The sequence below is a fragment of the Malaclemys terrapin genome, chromosome 2 (assembly GCF_027887155.1).
Source record: "Malaclemys terrapin pileata isolate rMalTer1 chromosome 2, rMalTer1.hap1, whole genome shotgun sequence".
In the NCBI taxonomy this organism is placed as follows: Eukaryota; Metazoa; Chordata; order Testudines; family Emydidae; genus Malaclemys; species Malaclemys terrapin.
Window position 1 is genome coordinate 192961241 of NC_071506.1, and position 18766 is coordinate 192980006.

At 39.2% G+C, this 18766-nt stretch overlaps 1 protein-coding gene across 1 annotated transcript in view; it reads right to left on the minus strand.

The window, feature by feature from the left end:
• Nucleotides 1-344: 344 nt before the first annotated feature.
• STK17A (serine/threonine kinase 17a) overlaps nucleotides 345-18766 on the minus strand; it is a 55896-nt gene continuing 37474 nt past the window's right edge. The window contains exons 4-7 of the mRNA XM_054019167.1: nucleotides 7495-7621; nucleotides 6064-6112; nucleotides 5789-5968; nucleotides 345-4781 (exon numbers count right to left, since the gene is read on the minus strand). Of these exons, the coding sequence (XP_053875142.1) occupies nucleotides 4448-4781; nucleotides 5789-5968; nucleotides 6064-6112; nucleotides 7495-7621 (690 nt within the window). The 3' untranslated portion in view covers nucleotides 345-4447. The remainder of the gene's footprint in view (nucleotides 4782-5788; nucleotides 5969-6063; nucleotides 6113-7494; nucleotides 7622-18766) is intronic.

Here is an 18766-nt window from a genome sequence, read left to right on the forward strand (position 1 = left end):
GCAATACTCTTCATTTTTCTGCAAAATTGTGTCGTAACTTGCTTTCTCTGCCTGACTTAGTTGTATGCTGCTAAAGACATCCATTGCCTCGAGTTCCTCAGTGGTTTAAGAAGACGGCTATATTCTTCTTTCTCACCAAAGCCAGCTGCTTGCTTGCATTCATATGTATCAAAATTTGAATTTCTTCCAGAACCTGCTGCACTGAGTGTCAACCCCAGGGGAGCTTTTAGTTACTCCATCTCCAAGATTACCCCTTTATTCCTTCACCACAGTCCTTTTCTCTATCCTCACTCTGGTACCATGAAGCGTTTTGTGGATTCATAAGAAGGAGGCAGAGTCTGGACTCTTAGAAGTAAGGCTTTATTAGAACTAAAACAGAGTTACATAAGACAAAGGAGAGTCATGTGCTCCTAGCTAGGTATCTGGCAAAGCTGACTTGACTGCATCCAACTGGTTCTTCCTAGTGTGTGCTCTGCTCTTAAAGGCACTATACATACTCCTAATAGGCGCCTCTTTGGCTAAGTCACTGTGGAAAAAATCTTGACACTAGGACACAGGACTGGAAGTGAGGCCGGGGTGCTGGAACAACTTTTAAAGTGGGGATACTGAGAGCCATTGACCCAAACTGTAAACCCTGTATGTCATGGAAACCACTTCAAGCCAGGGTGTCCAGCAGCACCTCTAGTTCCTGTACATATTAGTTAGGCAGTCTGGGTTCTATTTCCAATTCTGTCAGTGTCTTTATGAGAGAATGGGCAATTCACTTAACTTCGGTCTCTTTTTCCCTATCTATAAAATGGGTGCAAGGCTCACGCAACTCATGAGTTATGAAGAAGCTAAAATTCACTAATGTTTATAAAGTGTTGGGATCCTTGGTTGGAAGATGAGAATATGCCAAGAGCTAGTAATTTAAAAAGCCTGGATTTATCAAATTTATTGTAACAATCTTGCACTGGCCAGCAGATTATCTAATTAGGTCTTTTCTGTGTTTAATGGCTATAATTCTGTACAAATGCTGTAATTACAGAAGACAAGTAGAGACATAGTGCTGTATCTCTGAAGTCTGTTCTAGAACCAGCTAACACTGCTATGTGCTCTCTGTGGCTTATTCCAGCCATGCTCCAGTTCCTTTATGCCACTATTACCTTTTACTGTTTATTATAGAGCATACACAGTACTTACTATATGGCAGAACAGACCAGAATATCAGTGCAGGTCTCTAATACCAGAGACCTAAAATTGCTAAGTATTATCTACATTTCTAAAAGTCAACTAAGCTATTTGTTTTCCAACACTTCCTTCTGACAGGTCCCTCCAGGCAGCCCAATGGTTAGTATGCTACAAAATTTATCCAGGCAACACCATGGTACCTGTCCCCTAGGAAGCTGCTGAAATACTTAGCATGAGAACACATCACTGACCTGTAGAAATAAGTTGATTCTTTGGACTGGAGCTGCAGTCCCCATTCCATTTTAAAGACCTGAAACTGTGCTTAGTTTTTTCAAATTTGTACCTTGTCATAGTGAGTCTCTGAAATACACACTATTAATACCAAATAAACTGAATAGATCCTTCTATGCCTTAGAACTAGCAATACTTCAGTTACAGCTGTACATATTTACAATGGAATGGAAATAACTATGAAAGCTTCAGCTGTGTATGGAACTGGCTCACAGCCCTTCAATAATACATTAATAGAAACTTTATTTTTTCCATTATATAGACCAACTTAACATGCTTTGTTTATAACTTACAAACTAATAAACTTTTACATAAATCTATACGAATTCAGAATGACTTTAAAAAGTATTGTACAAATCCACCTTAAGGCACAAAAAAGTTGTTAAAAAAATGCAGCACATTGGAAATCTCAAAGCAGCCAATTCAAAGGAAGCTGGCCTTGTAACAAACATTATAACTCATTTAGTTTAAATATATTTTCAAGTTTCACTACCATACAATAGAAACTAAAAGGCATAGGACAAAAGATATGCAGCTCAATATCTCTCCTTGACCTGTATTACTGAAAATCTGCTATTAACCAGCCTACTGTATAGTTACACGCAGGAATTAAAATAGTTTTAAGGGTCTTGCATCAAATGATTACGTAATGAAATACCATGAACGGAAATTACAAACTGTTAGTTGGTATTCAGATATCTGAACATGGCAAAGTCAGATGTTCCCTCTTCAGTATCTTCTATTTTAGACAGTGTAGATTTACAGTATAAGAATATGTTCAAACATCCCAGTCTTACTGCTCAGTTTGTGTTAGTCAAGGAAGTATAAAAAAATAGTTAAATTTTCTCCAGATACTATGGGTATGGGTCAGAAATTGTCATTTTAGTTATGCTTGATGTGAGTTTTGAGAGTTGACATATCCTGACCAACGCAGCTGCTTTGGTCAAGTGATCCAAGTGTAAGAACAAGAGATACTGAGAAAGAACTTCAACTCCTGAATCCATGCAATAATGTTTGATGGGGATCAGCACTGAGTTCACCAAATAACATGCCATAATCTGACCACTGCTGGTCATTTCCATAGTCTAGAAAGACAAATCTAGAATGTAGGCTAGGACACAAGTAACCTTCCTTTGTTAGAACTTTGTTTTTATTATTAGTTTTTCCATAGCTATCCAAAATCTTGCTTGAAAGCTTAACTCTGATGATATAAAAGCTTGATGGGTATTGTTTGCAGGAGGAGTAATCTTAATGTAACAAATGTACAACTCTAAATGCTTCAAACAAATCAATCACCTGACTGTTACAATATGAATAAGTTATTCAGTTTGGATCAGTTTTGAGTACACAACTACTGTACATTAAATGAAAGGTCTTCACGGAATGAGATGCTGCCCTATCTACATGAATATTCAGTTTATAATTCAGCAGGGACAAAGCAAGCTAAGTATGATGGAATATAGTAGTTTATAGATGCAATTTTCCTGATGTGGCTTCAGCTGAAAGCAATCAGACCAACTGCTGGCTCGGCGCCATTAAGGAAAGAGACATACAGCTTCTCGCTATAAGTCACACTGCTTTTCATGCCGTTTTCTTCTAGATGTTTGTAACATCTCTTCCCTGCTTTATTACAACCACATTAACAGCTAGCTCAGACAAACATTTATAACGAAACCTACTTGTGCTTATTAGTAAACTACCATTTATCTTTTGTGTGAAGATAGAATTTTCAGGATTAGCACTTAGAACTGGGAACTCTGGGTTAGTAGTACCAAAGAATTAAATGGTAAGCACATTCTGGTTTGTGTTTAATTTTTTTTCTACTCTCATAGGAGTATTGTGGAAGTGAAGAAGAATCTAATTTAGCAGAGTTCCTATTTGTGGTGTCATAGCAAGAAAACTTTATAAAGGATTTATTATCAAGGAATTGTGACTAACATGGGGAAACAAAATAAATAGTTGAACAGTTAACAGTACATGAGATAATAGCAGTAACTTCAATTACACAAAAATGGAACTTTGGAACTGGAACTGCATTGATTTTGAAACATCTCAGAAAACTAAGGGCTCAATCTGAGGTCCTGGCATCTGTAAATCACAGAACCTGCCAGAAGTTTGCTGCCCAGTTGGCCCCTAAATTATCCTAAAGAGGGACCATCCTCACTGACAACTGTGTCACATCTATACAGCTGCCCAATCCTACATTTTGTCCAGTCATAGATATACCACCTTATCCTGGTATCTGAAGGATAGGTGCTTCCCAGACCTCAATTTATTCTATTTAGGTAATAGGGAGTTCCTTCCTCAGCTGATCGGTAAATAGAAAGGGGTCAACTGAGTCTACGGACTTTCTCTCCTCCACAGACGGCAATTAGAGGAATGAGAAGAAGTCACAACAATGACTCTTCCAGGAGAACCCCAACTCCAAAATTCAGAATTTAAAAAAATTGAGTGTAGATTCAGTTGGCCTGACTCTTCTGACACCATTCTTAATCAGAACTTCGCCACTGAAATCACTGGGTTATATCAATGTAAAAAGGAATGTCAAAGGCAAATCTGGCCCTGTGTATTTACATCTAATGGAAAATTAATAAAAAAAAGTCTTTTAGCATTTCTTTTGTCATTGATGAAACTCCTCATACCATCAGCTTCTCCAGAACATGAACAGCTAGTAAGTATTCCCTACTATCTGAAGACAACGTTTGAATGAATCAAATATCAAGAACAGTATAAACTCCCCACCTTCCCTAACAGAAAGTAAGCCATTATTGCTGTTGCACTCCTGTCAGCCATCTTGGAAATCTTGTTTAAGCATCCTATGAAGTTAAAAGCTTGGCATAGTTTTCTTAGCTGCCTTTTATCAACATTTTCCTTTTTATCTAGAAAGTTTGTTGCACATCAAGGCGAGATTCACTTGGACGTGAACTTTTTTTTTTTTTTGTAGGAATGATTCCCTTTAAGTTACAGCTACAAAGTCCCATACAGTTCAGTAAATGAATTCTCCTGGTATTTCTTGCAGCAATGGTTCTTCAAATTTAAATCGTTTGGAAATGGCTTTCTGCTCAGTTATTTTTTCTTTTTCTGACTGCCTACATTGTCCCAGTGTATACGAAGCCACTACAATTAGTTCCTCTGTCACTATTGATTCCTCTCCTTCAGTTTTCTCAGCATCCGTAGAATTTTCAGAGGCAGAATCTCCATCTTTTTGGATGACAGTATTTACCTCATCTGCTGTACTCTTAATGCTACACACAGGGTCTGGAATATCACTTTGTGCTAGCCATGGGTGTTGCAGACATTCTTCAGCTGTTGCCCGTTCCCTATGGAGAAAAGAAGGCTCATTCAAAAGAATGTCACAAGTGTCAAAAGAGGAAAACTAAACTCAAGAACTTGGATAAGAACTAGAAAGATTAAGAGCTTCTTCTAGGGATATGACTTTGCATTAAATAGGACCGATCAATTATGGAACTGACTAACAAAACAAAACATCAATTGTAAAGAAAAAAAAAAATCAGGAGCAACAGCCACCCAGTAAAATAGCTGAGGGTTTTAAATCCTCTAATCTCTTTGTTTTATATACCTTGCTAACTAGCAAATCCTATGAAATCTAAAATTTAGAGCAGCAGTCTAATTATACACATAATGATTTATACCAAGCTGTGAAATACTTGCATCCTTGATATTACTCAGTGTTGTTTTTCCTATGGAACTATGCAGACAGTTGCTGAGCCAAAGGGAGGAATAAATAAAATACTACAAATACTTTTCAGAACAGAAGCAGCATTGTGGGGCTCTATATTTGCCTCCCAATGGCAACCAGGTCAAATCTGCTCAGTTCACAAGTAAAAATATATTTTAGTAACAGTCAGCCCAACAAAAGACAGTAAAACACGTCACTAATCCACAGACTGGGAACTTAACTGCAAACTCACTAACTTTGCAAAAGTAGTCAGTGAACAAATGCAAAACAGCAAGGGTGCTACACCACACATTTTACTTTATTCAGTTAGTTTTTGACGAGTAAAGTTCAATTTTAATTATTTAAATTACCGCTACTACAATTTATGTAGTGTATTTTGTAAAAAAAATAATAATGAAGTCTTAGCAATACAAGACTCACTAAAGCATTCATTTATGAGAAATGGGAAATGTGTCTTTTTGTAGACACAAAACATGGTTATACATAATGAAGTGCCAATTAATGTTTTGCTGCAGGTCTTCATCTGCACCCTCTCTAATCTATGAGTGACTCAGACAATGCTCTAGTTGATAGCAGTATTTAGAACTCATGTAGTCTCTGGAACAGACTGCTTTTTACTGAACTTACTCAGGTTTCTTAACCAAAAGGGTTTTGATGAAATCCACAGCAGACTCTGATATAAGGTCAAAATCTTCCTCAGAATAATTTATGTTCATTTGTGCTATATTTAAGAATGTTTCTTGTTTATCATCTCCCAAGAAAGGCGATATCCCTGTTAGCATGACATATGCTAGTACTCCAATGCTCCTAAATTAAAAAAAAAAAAAAAAAAAAAAAGTAAAGTAAAAAGACTTTTTAAGTTCAATTTTGTAAAAGTTGTAAATATTAAAGGCTACACTTACCACATGTCTGTTGCTGTACTAATTGGGTCATAACTCAGAACTTCAGGTGCTATTATGAAAAAAAGCATAAGGTAGATTCTATTATTTGTTCAAAATTGATCTATATTTACTCATTTATATGCAAAGTCATACTTTACAAGCCAGTATTACAATTCAAAACTAGGCAATTTCGAAGACTTAACAATGCAACCCATCTTGCATAATCTGGAATATGACGAGAACATTTGAAAGAAAATCTGGACCAAATTAAAAATCTATAACAGATTACAATTATTTGATTTTTACTTTTTTTTTATTCTGCATACCGAAGACTGGCTAATCTTTCCTACTAGCAACTAAAATGATTCAGAATGTGAGTGGTCATTGGTAGCTCCACTCCTGTGGAAAGGGAAGACTTTTACAAAGCTACCTCCTATCATGTCAGTTTGGCAAGCACTCTCAACTCTGTGGTGAAGTGAACAGCTCTAAAAATCCACACTGTGGTTCTACCACCCAGGATCAGTTAACAGAGCATTAATGAGTATGCTACCAATAGCAGTGCGGATCTCACTACTGAACATGGTACAAAAGCCGTATTCCCGGAAGGATATTCGTTCTACAGCCAGATGTCAATTGTCCCCCCCACTTCCACAGCACTGCAGGAAACTCAGGGACCAGCTCATATTATAGATTGCAAACAAAGCAGACAAATGTTTCTTTCACTCTCAGAACATAAGTTATTTCCAAATAATTCTGACAGTGTAAGTTCAAGTTATATTTTTTAAATGCTAAGGGCCAGGGTGTTAGTGGCTCCAGTGATTTCATTTTAAAGCTATAATTTAATGTATTAAGATTTTTCTTATGGTCCTTTATTTGTACTGGACTTTTCTTAATGTCTAATGATGCCATACAGAAACATTTTATCTTCTAGCATTTGGATCTGTATAGACGGTAAAGGCATCCATCTTTTGTATTGTTACAGAGTAATGTATATGATTATGATTGTCTAAAGTTGAAGGTTTTCCCTTTCTTTTGTAAATATTACATCCAGACAATATCCAAATCCAAAGAGGCAGCTCAGAGTAATGAACAGTTCGGGAATGGAGGTTGTTCGTAACTGAACAAAACATTATGGTGGTTCTTTCAAAAGATTACAACTGAACATTGACTTAATAGAGCTTTGACTCTTTACTATGCAGAAGAAAAATGCTGCTTTTAACCATCTTAATTTAATGCAACAAGCACAGAAACAGTTTCCTTACCATGTCAAATTGTTTTTTTTTTTTAAACACTTGTAGTAGTTTACATTTAACACAGTTACTGTACTGTATTTGCTTTTTTTCTGTCTCTGCTGCTGCCTGATTGCATACGTCCAGTTCCAAATGAGGTGTGTGGTTGACTGGTAAGTTTGCAACTCTGGTGTTTGCAACTCTGAGATTCTACTGTACTTACCCACATATTCAGGAGTTCCCATAATTTCTCTTAGCTCTTCACTGCTTTTCAGTATTCTGGAAAGGCCAAAATCAACTATCTTAATGTCTCCCAAAGGAGATTCACTAGTTAGCAGAATATTCTGGGGCTGAAAAACAAAAGAATCAAACAAATGACCAGGCTTTTTAAGCACTCAAACCTACACTTGACTATAGTATTGTAGGAGTAGTGTTGTTTTGAGCACAAAAATAAAGAGGATGCATTTTCCAGTACCTTTAAAAAAAAGTGCTTTTTTTTTTATTAAAGACTCCATTAGTCAAGGATTTACACTGGAAAAAAAAGACCAACAGTAGGATGCATCTGTATGGCTGAGAAATCAAACGTCTGCCATTCTCAGACTATTTATGAAAATACACCAGTACCTACAAGTTTAACACCATCTATATGTGGAAACTCCATCAATAGTTTTGCCATCACATACTTCCTTTTGTTACTGTGGCGCTCTAATTTATTAGAAGACATGTTGACATTTTAAGCCATTTTTTATTTCAATGTCTTCAACTCAAGATATAAAATAAGCATGTTAGTTATTTTGGACAGTCTGTTTTGAAATATAGCAATTTTATCTATTGTGTCTGACCTCCATTCTGCTTTTGATATTAGAACTAAAAACCATTTTATTTTAGAACATTTCAATTTGTTACCATCTACAAGAACATAAAGTGTTAAACAAAACAGCTATTGTTCAGGCACTTGGACTGTTTACTTTAACAATCAACATGTAAGTCAAATGCTAACCTTGGATAAACTTGTGTTTTCTCCTGAAGTACTGAATTCCTTGTGTGTCATCCTTGAAAATTGTTTGTAATCATTAAAAAAGCTCCATGGTAAAATATTACGAGTACTACCAAAGTCAGTCTTAGGAGACCATGAAGACCAAAATTATGGATCTTCAGGATTTTGATGACCTAAATATGTCAGGAATACTAGTTTTCGTCCCTTTTTTCTCTTTTCTTTGCAAAGATTAATTTATGTTTGTCACTGATATTTCCAAAAGATCACATATTATTCACAGTCACCATCTAGTTGATCTTTGGGTCCTACGAAATCCACACAGTTACAGATTCCTATATTTCTGGAAGACCTCCCACATCAATCTGTGAATTGGGAAGGTTGTAGGGACAAAGAGAGAAGCAAGCATCAGCCAACCAACTGCTGGTGGTTCTCGAATCTGCATAATAACCTTCTCCAAAATCTCCAGGGCAATTCTATACAGTGGTATGGTCGTGGTGGAAAAATGTTAGGAGGATGAGGTAGACGAGGCTTTCTTCGGACAACTAACAGAAGTTTCCAGATCACAGGCCCTGATTCTCATGGGGGACTTCAATCAACCTTACACCTGCTAGGAGAGCAACACAGCAGTCCACAGACAATCCAGGAAGCTTTTGGAGAGTGTTGAAGACACTGGTGTAAGTGTTGGAGGAACAAACTAGGGGCCGTGCTCCTCTTGACCTACTGCTCACAAACAGGGAAGAATTGGTAGGAGAAGCAGAAGTGGGTGGCAACCTGGGTAGCAGTGACCATGAGATGGTCGAGTTCAGGATCCTGACAAAAGGAAGAAAGGAGTGCAGCAGAATACAGACCCTGGACTTCAGAAAAGCAGACTTTGACTCCCTCAGGGAATGGATGGGCAGGATCCCTTGGGAGGCTAATATGAGGGGAAAAGGAGTCCAGGAGAGCTGGCTGTATTTTAAAGAAGCCTTATTGAGCGCACAGGAACAAACCATCCAGATGTGCAGAAAGAATACCAAATATGGCAGGATACCAGCTTGGCTTAACAGAGAAATCTTTGATGAGCTTAAAGGCAAAAAGGAAGCTTACAAGAAGTGGAAACTTGGACAGATGACTAGGGAGGAGTATAAAAATATTGCTCGAGCATGCAGGGGTGTGATCAGGAAGCCAAAGCACAATTGGAGTTGCAGCTAGCGAGGGATGTGAGGGGTAACAAGAAGGGTTTCTACAGGTAAGTTAGCAACAAGAAGGTGGTCAGGGAAAGTGTGGGACCCTTACTGAATGGGGGAGGCAACCTAGTGACAGATGATGTGGAAAAAGCTGAAGTACTCAATGCTTTTTTTGTCTTGGTCTTCAGACAAGGTCAGCTCCCAGACTGCTGCACTGGGCAGCACAGTTTGCGGAGGAGGTGACCAGCCCTCTGTGGAGAAAGAAGTGGTTCAGGACTGTTTAGAAAAGCTGGACATATAAAAGTCCATGGGGCCAGATCTAATGCATCCGAGGGTGCTGAGGGAGTTTGCTGATGTGATTGCAGAGCCATTGGCCATTATCTTTGAAAACCCGTAGCGATCAGGGGAGGTCCCGGACGATTGGAAAAAGGCAAATATAGTGCCCATCTTTAAAAAAGGGAAGGAGGAGAATCCGGGGAACTATAGACCAGTAAGCCTCACCTCAGTCCCTGGAAAAATCATGGAGCAGGTCCTCAAGGAATCCATTCTGAAGCACTTGGAGGAAAGGAAGGTGATCAGGAACAGTCAACATGGATTCTCCAAAGGCAAGTCATGCCTAACCAACCTGATTGCCTTCCATGATGAGATAACTGGCTCTGTGAATATGGGGAAAGTGATGGACGTGATATATCTTCACTTAAGCAAAGCTTTTGATATGGTCTCCCACAGTATTCTTGCCAGCAAGTTAAAGTATGGATTGGATGAATGGATTTTAATGCAGATAGAAAGCTGGCTAGATCATTGGGCTCAATGGGTAGTGATCAGCCGCTCAATGTCTAGATGGCAGCTGGTATCAAGCGGAGTGCACCAGGGTCTGTCCTGGGGCCAGTTTTGTTCAACATTTTCATTAATGATCAGGATGATGGGATGGATTGCATCCTCAACAAGTTTGGGGATGACACTAAGCTGGGGGGGAGAGGTAGATATGCTGGAGGGTAGGGATAGGGTACAGAGTGACCTAGACAAATTGCATCCAGTTTTGGGCCCCCCCACTATAGAAAGGATGTGGACAAACTGGAGAGAGTCCAGCGGAGGGCAACAAAAATGAGTAGGGGGCTGGGGCACATGACTTATGAGGAGAGGCTGAGGAAACTGGGCTTATTTAGTCTGCAGAAGAGTGAGGGGAGATTTGATAGCAGCCTTCAACTACCTGAAGTGGGGTTCCAAAGAGGATGTAGTTAGGCTGTTCTCAATGGTGGCAGATGACAGAGCAAGGAGCAATGGTCTCAAGTTGCAGTGGGGGAGGTCTAGGTTGGATATTAGGAAACACTATTTCACTAAGAGGGTGGTGAAGCACTGGAATGGGTTACCTAGGGAGGTGGTGGAATCTCCTTCCTTAGAGGTTTTTAAGGCCTGGCTGGGATGATTTAGTTGGGGTTGGTCCTGCTTTGAGCAGGGGGTTGGACTAGATGACCTCCTGAGTCTCTTCCAACCCTCACCTTCTATGATTCTATGTTATTGGGTAGAAAAGTAAAGCATTATGCAAGCACGTTTAAAAATACTCAGGCCAGTTATGCCTGCTACATTTTTAGGACACTTTAGGAAGTTTTAAATACTGTACTAGCCTTAATAAATTCCTCCATTCTCGCAAAAGTGAGTTGTCACAAAGAAGGAAATACATAGAGCATGCTAACTGCATATATCAATAGTAAATTCTCTCACCAAGTGGCACTAGGTTGTCACACTGAAGCTTATGGCACTGTACAGGAGCCTGTTTTATAATTCTGGTTTGTTCTGTACTAATTTGTACTGAAAAAAAAACAAAAACAAATATACTCATCTCCATGCTATGGCAATCAGAGGTGTGGCTGCAACATGTGTAGATGTACACAAGCTAGCTTTGACATAGCAAGGTCAAATGACAACAGGGAAGCTGCAGCAGCACAGTAGCATGGGCTAGCCACTCAGGTACGTACCCAGGGTCCCATACGGGCTTGCACAGCCTGTCATGGTTTCATTGTATTCAAGCCAGCTAGAAAAAAAGCTAGCTCAGCAGTGTAGCCCAGTGGTTCTCAACCAGGGGTACGCAGAGATCTTCCAGGAGGTACATCAACTCATCTAGATATTGCCTAGTTTTACAACAGGCTACATAAAACGCACTAGTAAAGTCAGTACAAACTAAAATTTCATATAGACAATGACTTGTTTATATTGCTCTATATACTATACACTGAAATTTAAGTGCTATATTTATATTCCAATTGATTCATTTTATAATTATATAGTAAAAAGAGAAAGTAAGCAATTTTTCATTAATAGTGTGCTGTGACACTTTTGTATTTCTATGTCTGATTTTTGTAAGCAGGTAGTTTTCAAGTAAAGTGAAACTCGGGGATATGCAAGACAAATCAGACTCCTAAAAGGGGTGTCTGGAGAGGTTGAGAGCCACTGCAATAGCCACACCTCTGATTGCAGTGTAGACATATCCTTAGACATACCTCCTAGTGGGCAACTGAGTTTATATGAAAGGGAAAACAGAGAAAGCAACATTTAAGTGAGAGAAGTTTTTACTGGCAATGTTTCATGAGAACTGTAAGCCTTATAAGAAAAGTCATCAGGATTTTAGTAAATGAGGTATAGTTGCCAAAATAAGTTAACTTTTCAATGACATCCATTGCTTTTTACAAACAGGATACAGTTATACTGCTCAAGATAGCGTGACAGACCCAGACTAGTGGGGTACAGGAGTCTGGTAGAGGGCAAATATACTGGTCACTGGATGAGTAGTTTTCTGTTTCCTAAGTGACTACAGCAGGGGCTGCACTAGAGTAATCAGGAACCTGCTAGAACCAGTTAAGGCAGGCAGGCTAATTAGGACACCTGGAGCCAATTAAGAAGCTGCTGCTAGAATCAATTAAGGCAGGCTAATCAGGGCACCTGGGTTTTAAAAGGAACTCACTTCAGTTTGTGCTGCAAGTGTGAGGAGCTGGGAGCGAGAGGGTGTGCTGCTGGAGGACTGAGGAGCACAAGCGTTATCAGACACCAGGAGGAAGGTCCTGTGGTGGGAATAAGGAAGGTGTTTGAGGAGGCCATGGGGAAGTAGCCCAGGGAGTTGTAGCTGTCATGCAGCTGTTACAGGAGGTACTATAGACAGCTGCAGTCCACAGGGCCCTGGGCTGGAACCCGGAGTAGAGGGCCGACCCGAGTTCCCCCCAAACCTCCCAATTGACCTAGACTGTGGGTTCTTCCAGAGGGGAAGGTCTCTGGGCTGTTCCCCACCCACATGGTGAATCTCTGAGGCAAGAAAATCCGCCAATAAGCGCAGGACCCACCAAGATAGAGGAGGAACTTTGTCACAATAGACAACATACCATTTGTGCAACACAGCATGAAATGCACCCACAAAACAAGTTAAAATAATCATAATTCTAATTAAGTCTTACTGAAATATCAATTAACTCCAACTCTTTTGAAAAGGCATCATTGGCTTCTAATGAAGTCAGAAGCTCTCTCAAAGTCCAGTATGAGTTCTTTAGGGCAAATAAAGTAGTGTTGAGTTTGACCTTGTCTCCTCTTAATTCACAATTCAAGTTTAATGTAAATAATTTAATATATATTCTCTTTTCTACAAGATGTTTTCATCTAATTTTCACACAACTTGTTTTCTGTTTTTAAAACACTGAGTTTGAAAAGGTTTATCCACTGAAGAGCTTGCCAGCGCAAGGTGAAAAATACCCGCACTACCAAGTGTTCCCCTCCCCAAAGGCCAAATCCCCTGCAATTAAAAGGACTGAAATAGATTTTATGCAGTTTACAATACGAATAACGACAGGATGCAACAGATGGGCGTAGCTTACAACAGAGAGGGAGGGGAAAAAGAAAGGTAATGGCAATAGGAATATATGGTAATGTAGATAAGCCAAGCACATAATATGTAGTTTTGCTTTCATTGTTATTTATTATGACAGCGTCTGTCATGGTTCCATAGTTAAGGTTAAGTTGAATTTTGCACTTAAAACAGGGATTCAACCACTTATGTATGAAGAATGAAGCGTATCCTCCCCAACTCATAACAGTTGAATGCAAAATTTGAGTATTAACAGGGAAATTAGTTTATTAATTTAGTCAAAAATTTAAAAATGGGTCCTTTTAATAAATTAAGCACCCCATCAGACCATTGCTTTGCCCCAAAGGGTCTTTACAGAATAATGCAGACTCTTCAAAATTCCCCTTTGGTTATAACTCAAATCTTGTGCATTGGTTACATCTGAATATTAAGGATTAAATGGTTATTAATTTGCCATTTTTTGTAACTGAAAATTACTTTGACAGGGGTTGAAGAATAACATTCTTCTACAGAGAAGACCATTATTGTGCTCAATGGGAGCGAAGCTAGAAGTATGCATAGCAAAGACCCCGCTTTCAAAACAGAGATAAGCCAAGCTGTCTCAGGGAAGACAGTGAATCCTGAACAACATACAAATTAGAGCTTGGAGGGGAACATGGACGTCAGGAATTGGGGGGAAAACCTGTCAGTATGTTCTGGTCACTTTGCATTGCTTCAGCAGAGTAAAGCAAAGTGTACTGGTGAATCTGGCCCTAAAAGTTCAAATGAGATTGAAATGTTGATACTATATATATCTTCAAATAATTAGAAATATCACAGGTAAACATTCTATGGGGCTTCTTGATTCATGTTCATTTATGAAGTTTTTAATATTCAAAAGAAAAAACAAGGCTTTTCCTAGATAAAGACTACACTGAACTGGCAATAAAGTGGATTACATATCACTCACTCAAGAGTAAACACACAAACATGGCAAACTCAAGAAATTCAGAGTTAAGGTTATGCTTAAAAGAATGGAAATGCAGGTAGGGTACCAATATAACCTTAATTCTACCCTGTAGTGATGCCATGTTATTACTAAATAATTTAAAACTATTATACACAAAGTTATATAGTCCCAGATTAAATTTATTTCTTCTTCATATCCTCAAACTTAACATTTTTAATTTCTTTTAAGTTTAACCTTAATTGTGAACTTGAGTTTCTAGTGCTTGTTTTTTGAGATAATTACAACACGTGTATAATGCTTTACCTTTATCTAAGAGAGATGCATTCTGCCTTAAGAACTCAAGTTTCATGTAGTTATCTGATCATTCTAAGAGACTGATTAGACACTTTACGGTAGGCATAGCAGGAATGGAGTTGCAGCACTGATGTGAAGAATGCAGTAATTTTGATTTTGGGGGAGGGCATTTCATGCAGAGAAGAAGGTGCCCAAGCACTTACAGGAGAAGTAGATAAACAGGATGAAGGATGGTGCTGCATGTAGAGCATTACTTGACGTTTTTCCTTCCTGACTTCACTCCATTTTCTCATTTCTTTCTTACAGATAAATGGTGCATCTTTTCCTATGTTTTTATTTCTTACTCCCTTCTCCCCCCACCTCCACAGATTGGGTTCTCTTCCTCCTTCCCTACATTTTCTCCTTTTTCCATATGCTTCTCCATTCACAATTCCCCTCCCCCAAAACATCCCCACACCCAGAGATTAAGTTTATCAACCAAACACCAACATAAAATAAACTACTCTGGCTCTTTTATCCAACATAAATGGGCTCGGGTGCAGGGGAGAGGGAGTGAAAGAACTTCAGCCTAAACCTATGCATCAACTTCAGATTAAAATAAAAGCAGTACAGCAATGTTGTGATGTTTGATTCTACGTTTGTGATCCAATTTATTTACTCTCATTTCAAGTCAATAAAATCATACTGCATCATTGCATTTTGCTTTTTTAAAAAAGGCAGAAAACCTCTAATGAAGTCAGGATATGATAACCACTCAGTAGGACAAGAGACAAATCCTGCAGGGGAAAAGAGGGACATGTGGCAACTCTGAACCCATGGTAAGCCAACTCAAAGTTAGACTTTTCTACAGTGTAAAATGCAACAGCATTTATTCTCACAGTGGAAGTACTGCAAATATCATGGGCCAGACATGGTCTGAAGGAGGCTGTCAGTGCCATAGACTGGTCTGAATAGAGTTTAACATGATTCTTAGAAGACAATTCTTCTAAACTGTAACAATATCAGTCACATATAGACAACTGTTTTGATTTAATTCTTTTGGATGTAGTCTGACCTAATGTGGAGGTGTCAACCACCACAAAAAGCTGGATAGATCTTTCTAAAGCTCTTTGTTTGGTCCAGACAAAAGAAATGAAACTAGTGTTAGAATAAGGAAAACATTTTAGGCCAGATTCATTAACTCTTTGGCCATCGGAGTTAGACACATTGCTTGCCAAATATGTTCTGTGCAAGCAAGCCTCCCAAATGCCAACATAAATTAGTAATACTTAATAAATCTCAGAGTGTTTTAAATTACTGGATAAGCTTATCGTTCCCACTTTTGAGATGAAGGAAGAAAGAGTTCAAAGTCACGTGGTAATCAACAGCACAGCAGTGAACAGAACTCAAGTTTGATTTCCAGATCTGTACCTTGTAAAATGGACTATCCTGCATGCCCTTAGGAAACCGTTACCATCCAAAGGAAAAGGTGTCAATGGATCTTCAAACACATTGCTTTGTTAGCTTTTAACCTAACCTAGAGCTCATTGGCCAATATCATTAAATGAGACATTATTGGGCTCTCCAAAAAAGGAGTCAGAACACTGGTCTTTTCCCCCTTCAAAGACTTAACAGACTGTAAAAAGGATCCATGTTAGTAAGACTTCATTACTTTCACAAAATATGCTAAAGAGGAGGTTACTAGAAGTGAAGATTAAAATTCAAATACACTTGCAAGTTAATTTTGTGATGCATTCTTCTTGCTTTTTGTTGATCTACTCACTAATCTGCCTCTGGCCCAAGGCAACAAATTTGAGCTGCCAGTCAGAGGGTCCTGGGTTGGAACCCAATGAGCAGGGAGGGCCCAGGTTCCCCTATTGCTGGCCCCACAGACTCTCGCCATTGGGCCACACTATGGGTTCAGACGCACAACCCCCCATTGTGATGTTACATAATTTGTCACATTATGACAACAAATTGTATTGTGTATGGCCAAATACCATGCTTACACATGCAAAAACAACAGAGGGATCGTATATCTTGTGTAAATATACTCACCTGATCAGTCCTTATGAGTCTTATAAAACTCTAAAAACCAACACAGCTCAGAGAGGAAACTGTTTCTTTAAGTTGTTGCTGATTACTAGTAGTATCCAGTGAATGATTGTTGGGACAGATGACTTATTTTATATTTGGGATTAGAGTTTTGAGTTAATGGACTGTAGACAAAAAACACAAACCCAAAGATAAACCGAATAAAGGTTTAGAAAGAAAATCAGACTGGCCAGGATCAAACAGCCCTATGGACGCATCTCTGATAGTAAATATTGTGAGACATCTGCTTAAGCTGATAAACTAATTTTCCAGATGGCGTTGTACGTTCAATGTTGTTCAATTTAAGACTTAAATCTGCTGGTAGCATTACTTCCAAATACAATAAGGTATAGATAAACAAGATCAGCAGCAACAGAATATAGCTGAAAAATTAATATTCAACATTCACAAACCATCAGCAGATGTTTACACTACTTGACAAATCTCTATTCTTATGCTGCTGCTTCACTTAGATATAAACAAGTAGACAAGTCTCAAAAGTTCCAGTTCACTTCGGTTTGATTTACATGGTGCTATAAATACTCACCCCCATTTGGGGGTGGGGCTTTTGTGGGGCCAGGAGCAGTGGAGACTGTGGCAGGAGGAAGAGAATGATTTCCAAAGGGAGCAGCTAAAGAAGTGCTCCACATGACCCCTCCCCTTTGTTCCCCACCATTCCTTCACCCTCATTGTTTGAAGGCTGATCTTCTCTACCTCCCTTCCCCCACTTCCTTGTGCCATAGGGTATGGGGAGGTCATCTGGGCCAGATTCTAGGGAGCATCCTGCCCAATGCTACTGGGGGGGTGGGGGTGGAACAGGATCAGGTGATTGGCTCCCATCTGGTGGATGATACAGTTTGCTACTTGGGTAGGGTAGCCATTGTCTGCTCCCTGTTTCAGCTCCACCTTTCCCACACTTAAACTGGTCTGCTGGATTTCCTATAATGCTGGGGACTAGGCTGTTCACCAGTTGCGGTCTGAAAGCATATTTTCCCATATGGCAAAAATGGCAGATTGCCGAATGACTTTTTCCACCTTCCATCCAACATCCAGAAGGTTGGATTTGGGATTTAAATTACAGCTGCTGCAACTATGGCAGGTTCCAGTGCAGCTGGTGGTGTGAGAGCCTTAAGTAACCCAGTAGCTGCTTGGGATTTGGGGCTGGACAGTCACATTGCATAGTAATTTTGTATGCCTCTGTCGTGCACAACTTGTGACTCATCTCATCTCAACCACTCTACTTCTGGCATGGAAGAGAGGAGGTGGTTCAGGACTCAGGCGTCCAACAGGGTCCCTTGGCTGGGCTGAGGACTTAGAGGGCACTGGTTCCAGTTGAGACCCACACTGGAACAACCTTACCAGCCAGTTTGAGGTGGTTACGCCAGTTAGGCAATCGTTGGTAAATAAGATGCAGCCTCCACATTTAACCACGTTACATGGCTGCACTGTTTCTGCATCCATGTCACTTAGATCAGGTCATCAAATTTCCTTTGCTTTAAAAGATTTCAAAACTTAGTATATGTGACAGCCTGTACACCCCTATGTTCAATCCTTTTAGAAGATTATGATAAATTTCATATAAAAGTATGCCTTGTTAGGAATAATCTGAAAATTCATAATTTACTGATCATTATTGTTCTGGTAAAATATGTGTGGCAACACTGTATGCAAAGTTAAAGTTATTCTACTGCAGAATATTACTAAAGACATGTTCTGAGTCTGGGGAAGAGTCTCAAACCAGTTCCCCAGAGACAAAAGGTTAGGCAACACATTAGCCAGGTGTCAACAAAACCAAAGTATCAGGGGGTAGCCGTGTTAGTCTGTATCCACAAAAAACAAGGAGACCAGTGGCACCTTAAAGACTAACAGATTTATTTGGGCATAAGCTTTCGTGGGTAAAAAACCTACATCTGAAGAAGTGAGGTTTTTTTACCCTCAAAAGCTTATGCCCAAATAACTCTGTTAGTCTTTAAGGTGCCACCAGACTTCTTGTTGTTTTTTAACAAAATCAAATGTATTATTTTCTGTTAGGAATTTAAAAGAGCATGGTACTCATTCAAGGTGTATGCCAGGACAGATTCTTTGTCTGACATGGCAAGATCTCTTGGACCCAATAATCTCCTTGACTAATCTTCCTGAGTTCTCATGCTCCCCTGTCATTTTTGGCTG